Source organism: Hippoglossus hippoglossus, chromosome 1 (genome assembly GCF_009819705.1).
Source record: "Hippoglossus hippoglossus isolate fHipHip1 chromosome 1, fHipHip1.pri, whole genome shotgun sequence".
Taxonomy (NCBI): Eukaryota; Metazoa; Chordata; class Actinopteri; order Pleuronectiformes; family Pleuronectidae; genus Hippoglossus; species Hippoglossus hippoglossus.
In genome coordinates, this window is record NC_047151.1 from 30,469,858 (window position 1) to 30,479,857 (window position 10,000).

The window sequence follows — 10,000 nt, forward strand, 5'->3', positions numbered from 1 at the left end:
TCACTGATGGTCTTTATATACAGTCACTGATGGTCTTTATATACAGACACTGATCATCTTTATATACAGTCACTGATCATCTTTATATACAGTTACTGATCATCTTTATATACAGTCACTGATCCTCTTTGTATACAGTCACTGATCATCTTTATATACAGTCACTGATCCTCTTTATATACAGTCACTGATCCTCTTTATATACAGTCACTGATGGTCTTTATATACAGTCACTGATCATCTTTATATACAGTCACTGATCATCTTTATATACAGTTACTGATCATCTTTATATACAGTCACTGATCCTCTTTGTATACAGTCACTGATCATCTTTATATACAGTCACTGATCCTCTTTATATACAGTCACTGATCCTCTTTATATACAGTCACTGATCATCTTTATATACAGTCACTGATGGTCTTTATATACAGTCACTGATCGTCTTTATATACAGTCACTGATGGTCTTTATATACAGTTACTGATCATCTTTATATACAGTCACTGATGGTCTTTATATACAGTTACTGATCATCTTTATATACACTCACTGATCATCTTTATATACAGTCACTGATGGTCTTTATATACAGTTACTGATCATCTTTATATACAGTCACTGATCCTCTTTGTATACAGTCACTGATCATCTTTATATACAGTCACTGATCCTCTTTATATACAGTCACTGATCCTCTTTATATACAGTCACTGATCATCTTTATATACAGTCACTGATCCTCTTTATATACACTCACTGATCATCTTTATATACAGTCACTGATGGTCTTTATATACAGTTACTGATCATCTTTATATACAGTCACTGATCATCTTTATATACAGTCACTGATCATCTTTATATACAGTCACTGATCATCTTTATATACAGTCACTGATCATCTTTATATACAGTCACTGATCATCTTTATATACAGTCACTGATCATCTTTATATACAGTCACTGATCATCTTTATATACAGTCACTGATCATCTTTATATACAGTCACTGATCATCTTTATATACAGTCACTGATCCTCTTTATATACAGTCACTGATGGTCTTTATATACAGTCACTGATGGTCTTTATATACAGTCACTGTAGAAACCAACTCTTCCCATTGGCTGACATCCCGACCACGTGACCTCAGTTGAACAGCTCATCATTGAGGTTATATGAAAACAATCACAGCTCCACTTAATTTAACATCGTGTAAAATCCCTGAGATGAAATCAGGGGTTAAGGTTTTTTATCCACTTGTATTTGACCTTCATGTGTTTCAGGGTTTTTTGTGTGATGAGAACAACACGATCAGTTCAGTCACTCACCGGCATCATGTTGTCAGCTGAGTCACATCCAACCTTCCTCCTCCTCTTCCTCCTCAGATGTACCTGCTCCTCCTCTTCTCCTCCTCTCCTCCTCCTCCTCCTGCTGGACCTGTTGCTGTTCTATCTCTCCATCTTCCTGAGGAGAAAGAAGCAGTAAAAACGAAGGTTGGTTGGTTCGTTTGTTGTTGTGGTGTGAGCCGGAGACACGGAGCGGCGGGCGGAGCTCTGATGAGTGTGACGACCCGTGTTCACCTCACGAGCTGTAAATCAGCCCAGTGACGTCACCCGGCGACTTCCGGTGTGATGTTTCACAATAAAAGCATCTTTTGTTTCCATGGGAACTGGTGATTATGCGTGTAAATGATGTTTAAGATCGTGGTTCACAAACCTGGATGAGAGACGTCTCGACTCCACCTGAGGATTGTGGGTAGTGTGGAACTTCTCCGTTGTTAATCAAACAAGTTTTTCTTAAAACACAGTTGATTTCATACAGACTTGTGGCTTCTACAGGAGAATAACACATTGTGAGTCTACTTTGGAAAATGTTTTAACGAGGGCTGTCAAACGATTACAATTGTTAAACCCTCTGATCTGAACGAGCTCTGATCTCACTGTGAGTGAGGGGGGGCGGGTACGGGTACATGGAGCGGGTCATTCTGCGCATGCGTTAAAAATGTACGCGTTCATTTTGACTAAAACATTATGTCTGATAATCAAAACCTCTACTCAGAAAATAAATGGTTGACTTAACACTGTGGGGCTCAGTAATCAACTTTTCATAGGGGCCCCTTTCAGCTTGTGGCCCAAGGCCTTTCCCACCCTGTTGCAACAACCCTGCAGGATACACGTATGCATGTTAACATACATGTTTGCATCACATTTATAAAAAAAAAAATGTATTGGACTAATGCACGTCCATTATTATTAAAAGCAGACAGTAGATGGCGCCACAGTCCACGGTTTAGCTGCGGCCAAAAATAAGGACAACACAGAAAAGCTAAAAATGGTGGTTCCTCAAATGGCCACAAGGGGTCTGCAAAAAATCTACATGTTTACATCCTGATGCAAAAACAAAAAATTCGCAGTTCGTGAATTACAGTACGAGGGCGGAAGTTTTTAAATAACTCACTCGTTTAAAATGTGCTAAAAATGTAATTCATGTTAAATTGAGGGTGTGGTTGCTCCGAGTGACAGATAGGTGGCATCACAGTTACCCGCCTATTCAGTGGCTAGCTCTCCACTAGCTGTAACCTCAGCTTAATACCCCTACAATACATTAGGTATAACCCCCATGAATGGATATTGTATATGTAATAATAATAATATAAAGAATACATATTTCTACATCCTTTCCCCCCCAGATTCATATAAGGTCACTGTGACCTTTGACCACTGAAATCTAATCTGTTAATCAGTGAGTCCAGTACTGGATGTAATGAAATTCTCTACGCGCAGTCAGACACATTCAGACGGACGTGAGGAAACTTTGACCTTGACCTCCAGGCACCAAAACCTAATCAGTTCATCTTTAAGTCCAAGTGAACATTTGTACCAAATATGAAAGGATTCAGTGAAGGTGTTCTAGAGATATCATATTCACAAGGATAAATCAATCAATTTTTATTTGTACACGGTCACGGTGACCTTTGGCCACCAAAGGTCAATCAGGGCCTTCATGAGTCCAAATCAATATTTGCACCAAATGTGAAGACATTCTCTCAAGGCGTTGAGATATTGCGTTGACGAGAATGGGAGGGAAGGACACCTGAAGACATAACGCCTCCACTGGCCATCACCTCGGAATAAGAACATTGAGATGTTATCACTGAAGCGTTTAAAGAAGCTGTAACGAACATTTTAAACTGAGCGACTCTCTGGAGAATATTTACACTTTGATGCAGATCTGAACACGTTTCCATAAACTTCAATTCTATTCTTCTGTCCTTTAACTGACAGTGATTAGGTTTTACATGCTTTTACTCTGAAAGGGGGATTTAACCTTTTTCCCTTTAAACAAAGCTGACTTGACGTAGCTGTTCACCGGGATCTCCTAGCAACGAGAATAAACTCCTCCCCCTGCTCCGTTAGTGTGTGTACCTGTATTTCCCTCTTCGTGGGGACCAATTTGTCTTATAAACCCTACAGAGAGGGGACATTGAGGATTTAACCTGGTTGTTTCAGCAGCTACAGATTAGGCTGCGACCAACTGTTCCTTTCCAGTCCATCAGGTGGCGGTATTGCAGGCGCCTCTACAGGACACTATAGACCACAGACTGTAATTAAAGATGGACGACTTGATGGCTCTTATAATGAATAATAATAATAAATAATTATAATGAAGCCAAAACTGATAGAATCATGTTCAGGTTAAAGCTCGTTGTGTATACTTATTTAATTTATTGAGCGATTATTATCATTTAAAAATGTATCTGTATGAACCATTAAAATATTAAGTATGATGCTTAGTCTATTAATAAATGTTATTTTAATGAATGGAATACTTAATGATGATGATCATTTCCATAAAACACAGACTCAGACACTTTTCTTTCAAATGAAATGCATTGGCTGTAATTCATCATGACGCTTATGGATCTGCAGCAGAAACAGGAAACAGGTGGTTTGTGGTTTAACCACCAACAGATGCTTCGGGTGCATTTTAGTCCCAAACATGAGAAATTATGTAAAATGTACCAAATATTAACAGAGAGTAGCTCATCATGTGGGTGAATGAATATTATATTTGATGAACAAACTTAGGAGCTAAAAGAAATCAACTAAATATATTGAGTTATTTCATATGGACAGTTTCGTTCAGACGTTTTAATATAATAAAAAAATTAAGTGTGAAGACATTAAACACTAATCGTCAAATAGTTTTTATTTATCAGTTGATTTCATAAAAAGTAAATCAGCTACATTTTTACTGCGACCCCACCGTTGACCTTTGACCCTGCCCAGTTCTCCTCGATCTGTGGGGACCACACAATCTGCTGCAGAACTCCCCGTCCTCCTCGTCTCGCTTCTTCGAGAAGACACTTCTTTAAGAGGATGCTTCTATAAGGGGACACTTCTATAAGGGGACGCTTCTTCCAGAGGACACTTCTTCAAGAGGACACTTCTTTAAGAGGACTCTTTTATAAGGGGACACTTCTACAAGGGGACGATTCTTCAAGAGGACACTTCTTTAAGAGGATGCTTTTATAAGGGGACACTTCTATAAGGGGATGATTCTTCAAGAGGACACTTCTTTAAGAGGATGCTTTTATAAGGGGACACTTCTATAAGGGGACGCTTCTTCAAGAGGATGCTTCTTCAAGAGGACACTTCTTTAAGAGGACTCTTTTATAAGGGGACACTTCTACAAGGGGACGATTCTTCAAGAGGACACTTCTTTAAGAGGACTCTTTTATAAGGGGACACTTCTATAAGGGGACGCTTCTTTAAGGGGACACCTCTATAAGGGGACACTTTTATAAGGGGACACTTCTATAAGGGGACGATTCTTCAAGAGGACACTTCTTTAAGAGGATGCTTTTATAAGGGGACACTTCTATAAGGGGACGATTCTTCAAGAGGATGCTTCTTCAAGAGGACACTTCTTTAAGAGGATGCTTTTATAAGGGGACACTTCTATATGGGGACGCTTCTTTAAGGGGACACCTCTATAAGGGGACACTTCTCCAACAGGATGATTCTTCAAGACTGCTTGTGTTTGGACTCGTCTCATTATGTAGAAACAACGTGGGACCAATCAGACGCGTCCTGACCCCCTTATTTACTAGAGGAGATAAAAGCATATACTTGTATTACTGTGGTAATGGCTGGGTCTGACCAGCAGGGGGCAGCACTGTCTGCTCCACAGGGGAAGTGATTCTTTTATTAAATAAAACAGAGTAGAAAAGTATCCGCATGTAGGAATATAACAGAAAGATAATGAACCGGTGTCTTTACACAATTTAACGTCATCTCCTGGTTTCAACCCAAAACCTCGAAAAATCCGTTGACACTTTTATTTTGAAACCGGAAGTGGTGAGTGACGTCACTGCGGTGACACGTGTGTAATGGCTGCGTACAAACAGGACGTTTAACAGCTGCATCTTAAATTCAGGTAGATCCAGATGTTTCTCACTTTATATAAACAGTTGATGACCGGGTCTGTGACGCAACACACCTGGTTACCGTGGTTACCGGGGGTTTGATTCCTTGGCTCTGAGCGGACGTCACGTCAGACTGAGCAGAAAATCTGTCCATTTAAAGTTATTTGATTTACAGCGGAGAATTGTTGTTGAAGAAACGTAATAATACAGCAGTGAAACTCTTGATCCAGGTCTGTACTTTAATTCGGCTGCTTAGTTATCGCGATGGAAAGTTTGTCTCGAGTAAACAACTTTGGTGAAACACCAGCGAGCCTCCGCCGATGCTAATGTTGTTAGCTTGTTAGCTGCAGCCACGAGAACCCACGAGTATAAAGAGCGATAAGCACATGAACGAGTGGATGTTCGGCCGCTGCGGTGAAGAGGAGGAAGTGGATGAAGAACCAGGCTCATGGGGATTCGTTTCAGACATGACACCACAACAGAAAGTGATCGTGTGGATTCAAAGTAGCTGCTGGTTGTTCATCGGGCAGAAGCTCAGACACGAACCCGTCAGACCAGAGCTTCAGAAACAGTTCGGCTCCTCTTCCATGAGTCAACTTACTCGAACTGGTTTCACACCGCAGGGGAACTTTTATCAAACACTTTCTATCAAGACAATCAAACATGGCGCTGCGATCTTCTTCTCTTACAGAGCTGCAGTCCTTCTCTGCTCTACTGATCTCAGTGCTGCCGCGTGTGGCGGGAAGCTTTATTGCAACAGTTCATCAGACAAACCCCTGATCCCCAGCACTGTTCTCTAGAAAGTCAAGTTGTAACGGGTTAGGTGTTTGGTGTTAGTTCTGGTTTCACGTTGTAATTTAGGGACTAAAGAATTTAGTCTGACATGCGTACGTCCTGTCGTCATCACCGACGTGGGCGGAGTCTACCTTTACTTAACCCTTTTTTTCCCACAGCTGAGACACAAAGACAAGATGAACGGGAAGCAGCAGCGGCGGTGGGAGGAGCCGGCGGACTCAAAGCAGACGAAGAAGATGAAGAGCGTTGATGATGATAATTCTGATGTGGAGAAGAACTTCACTCTGCTCACTGAGAGACGAGGAAGAGGAGAGACTGAGGAAGAACAGAGACACAACAGAGGAGAGGACGAGGAGGAATTCAGTGATGAGGGGAAGGAAGAAGAGTCTGGAGAAGAGGAGGAGTCTGACGGAGGTGAAGAAGATGAGGATGACGATGAAGAAGAACCAGATGATGTTGGTGGCAGTAAAATCCAGACAAGAGAGGATATTAAAAAAGGTTAGTTTTTCAATGACTATATACAGACCATCAGTGACTGTATATAAAGATGATCAGTGACTGTATATAAAGATGATCAGTGACTGTATATAAAGACCATCAGTGACTGTATATAAAGAGGGTCAGTGACTGTATATAAAGAGGGTCAGTGACTGTATATAAAGATGATCAGTGACTGTATATAAAGACCATCAGTGACTGTATATAAAGATGATCAGTGACTGTATATAAAGACCATCAGTGACTGTATATAAAGATGATCAGTGACTGTATATAAAGACCATCAGTGACTGTATATAAAGAGGGTCAGTGACTGTATATAAAGATGATCAGTGACTGTATATAAAGATGATCAGTGACTGTATATAAAGACCATCAGTGACTGTATATAAAGACCATCAGTGACTGTATATAAAGACCATCAGTGACTGTATATAAAGATGATCAGTGACTGTATATAAAGAGGGTCAGTGACTGTATATAAAGACCATCACTGACTGTATATAAAGAGCATCAGTGAGTGTATATAAAGATGATCAGTGACTGTATATAAAGAGGGTCAGTGACTGTATATAAAGACCATCACTGACTGTATATAAAGAGGATCAGTGAGTGTATATAAAGTTTGGACGACACGTATACATTCTGCTGCCATCTTGTGACTGAATGGAACTTTACACTCTTCCCTCAGAATTGTCCAACATGTCGTTTGAAGACGTCATGAAGCTGCAGAACAAAGTCGGAACCAAAGTTTACAACGAGGTCACTTATGGCAACAGCAAGAAACCCAAGAGCGGCAAGAAGAAACGACTGAACAAGAACAGGTGACCCGTCTCTGAAGACTCTGTAAGATCTCTCTGCTCTTCAACGCTTTACGAGTTGTTCATGTAGTTTTTATGTGTGTGATTTCAGACCGATGGAGATTTCAGCCAAGAAACCGGCGCCGTTTCTCCGTCGGGTTGTCGCCATCAGGAAACCGGTGAGTGGAGGAAGTCTGTGGAGCTGAGTCTGTGTTTTCAAAAGCTCAGTTTAAACGATTGTGTCTCTTCAGACGCTGAGAGATCCTCGATTTGACGACTTGTCGGGAGAATACAAGCCGGAGATCTTTGAGAAGACGTACAAATTCATTGACAACATCAAACAGAGAGAGAAAGAGGTGAGGAACAAACAAAGTTCTTCAATTTGAGTCGAACGGTTGTTGACGCCATTGGACTGAAGATGTGGTGTTCATGGTGTTTTTCCGCAGGTCGTCCAGAAGCAGCTGAAGAGGAAGAAGATGAGTAATGAGAAGAAGGAGAAACTTCAGTTCCTCCTGAAGAGGATGGTGAGTCTCACAGCATCCGTCTGCTCCCATTCACACCTGCTGCCATCAAATCAGAATAATAGAAGAGAGAGTTTAAATGTGTGTGTGACCTTTGACCCGCAGGAGAACCAGGAGCGGGCGAGGAAGAGCCGAGAGCAGCAGAGAGAGAGAGAGTTGCAGTTCAAGAGGCAGCAGAGAGAGCGAGCCAATCAGGGAGCTCAACCCTTCTTCCTGAAGAAATGTAATTAATTTTTTTTAAATCACTTATTTGAATATTTGTCTTGTCACATTTTGAGACTTGATGTTTTTACTCTCAAACTAAACTCACCTCTTCTGGGTTTTTTTCTCAGCGGAGAAGAAGAAGCTGCAGCTGGCGGAGAAATACCAGGAGCTGAAGAAGAGTGGGAAACTGCAGAACTTCCTGAGTAAGAAGAGGAAGAGGAACGCTGGGAAAGATCGCAGGAAGCTGCCGCCGCACAACGCCAAGACTTCGTGAGAAAACCTGTGAGCGTCTGTCGGCTGCAGCCTGTAATGGCTCATTTCTGCCTGCAGGGGCACCTGTAGTTTCAATGACTGTGGTGTCAACAAACTTTAGTTTGACAAAATCATTTCAGCTGTTTTCAGACATGAAGAGTTTTTCACAGATGAAGAAGAAGCAGTGTGGAAACTCCACTCCCGCCGGGTTCGGACAAAGATTTAGAAAATGTATTCGGGACATGCACAAGCCTGAAAATATCGGGCTCGGATATACGGTGTACGCTCCTCTTCTTCATCCTGAGATATTTGTGTTCCTCCAGTTTCACGTCCGTCACGTGTTAGAAACCTCGTCAACACGTCCACTCGCTCACTGGGAAGCTTCCACACATTGTCCTGCTGTTTGTTTTTTATCAAACTCATCAAGAATAAACTTTAACGCTCAGTGTTAAATGGTCTTCTATTTAAAACTCTGTGGTGCGTTCAGTGATGCTCCAACATCTCAACGTTTATGAGAAAGTTCATCATGTTCACTGTCAGAAAATGAAACTTTGCAAAAACATGAAATGGATCCTGTAAAGAAAAAAAGATAGTCCTTAAAAACACCAGAATGACTTGGACCAATCCTGTCGGTTAAAGTCTGACTGAATCTAAAAACTCAGTTCTTGACAAAAGATGTTTTGTCCTTTTGTTACAAGAAGTGAATTGAATGATAAGTTTAGTTTCTGTATTTTATTTCAATAAAAGCACTTACAGTATATTTTAAAGCGCTGTGGTGCAGTGAACAGTAGAGGGAGCTGCAGGACAAATACTGAAGCTGTTCAACATAACTGATTCAGGATCAATGGGAAACGATCAGAGATCAATAACTTTATAACACAAATCAATGTGTCCAGTAATGAAAAGTAACTAATGTAAATGGAGTACTGAGGTACTTTACTCCAGTATTTCTGGTTCCTGATACTTTGTAAGTTTCAAAGAGTGAAATGATGTGATTTTTATTTGAATATAATATCAAATCAATCAATCAAAGTTTATTTGCCCTCACAATATGTTTCATTGTAATCATAGTCCACGGTCAGCTGCCACCTCGATCGTGGTCCACCACCATGATACAGGATCCACCATTACGATCATGATCTCTGATTCTCGATCCACCATCATAATCCACGATGTGGATCTGTGGACGATAAGGCAAAGGGACTCCGGGGAAGAAGTGAAGTCAGTAACATGTATTGATGAGATATTAATATCTTAGATGTGATAAGGATGGAGAAGAGGAAGGAGAAGCTGGGAAGGCATCGGCTCAGGCTGCCTGGAGGTCTGGTGTGGAAGAAAGGAGGACTCAAATACCTCGGAGTCTTCCTGGGAGATGAGACCCACATTGGTAAAAATTGGGACAATGTCCTTCAGAAGGTTAAAGGTCGATGGATAAAATGGAAGTGGCTGTTGCCCAAGATGTCGTATAGAGGCCGGACACTAATAGCAACCTG

General features: G+C 41.1%; 2 protein-coding genes across 7 annotated transcripts in view; one reads left to right on the forward strand and one right to left on the reverse strand.

The window, feature by feature from the left end:
• The window catches only part of LOC117763579 (apoptosis-stimulating of p53 protein 2-like), a 27,085-nt gene extending 25,335 nt beyond the window's left edge, over positions 1-1,750 (reverse strand). For 3 of the 4 annotated variants that reach the window (XR_004614189.1, XM_034588807.1, XM_034588817.1), the window contains exon 1: positions 1,338-1,750. Coding sequence is in view for 3 of the 4 variants with exons in the window: in XM_034588807.1 (XP_034444698.1) it covers positions 1,338-1,346 (9 nt within the window). In the remaining variant the exon portion in view is untranslated. The remainder of the gene's footprint in view (positions 1-1,337) is intronic. The other variant, XM_034588828.1, reaches the window with a different exon arrangement.
• A 3,561-nt stretch (positions 1,751-5,311) lies between these two features.
• On the forward strand, positions 5,312-8,952 carry rrp36 (ribosomal RNA processing 36). Of its 3 annotated transcripts, XM_034590025.1 has the most exons (9): positions 5,318-5,448; positions 6,391-6,421; positions 6,455-6,730; positions 7,422-7,554; positions 7,643-7,709; positions 7,782-7,886; positions 7,977-8,054; positions 8,157-8,274; positions 8,384-8,942. In XM_034590025.1, exons 2-9 carry the CDS (start codon positions 6,409-6,411, stop codon positions 8,527-8,529), a joined length of 936 nt encoding a protein of 311 aa, XP_034445916.1. In that variant the 5' UTR covers positions 5,318-5,448; positions 6,391-6,408; the 3' UTR covers positions 8,530-8,942. The 3 variants fall into 3 exon arrangements, with proteins under 3 accessions (XP_034445898.1, XP_034445916.1, XP_034445908.1); XM_034590007.1 differs by having other exon boundaries at positions 5,312-5,448; positions 6,391-6,730; positions 8,384-8,952; XM_034590017.1 differs by lacking the exon at positions 5,318-5,448 and adding an exon at positions 5,502-5,520 and having other exon boundaries at positions 6,391-6,730; positions 8,384-8,952.
• Positions 8,953-10,000: the final 1,048 nt, after the last annotated feature.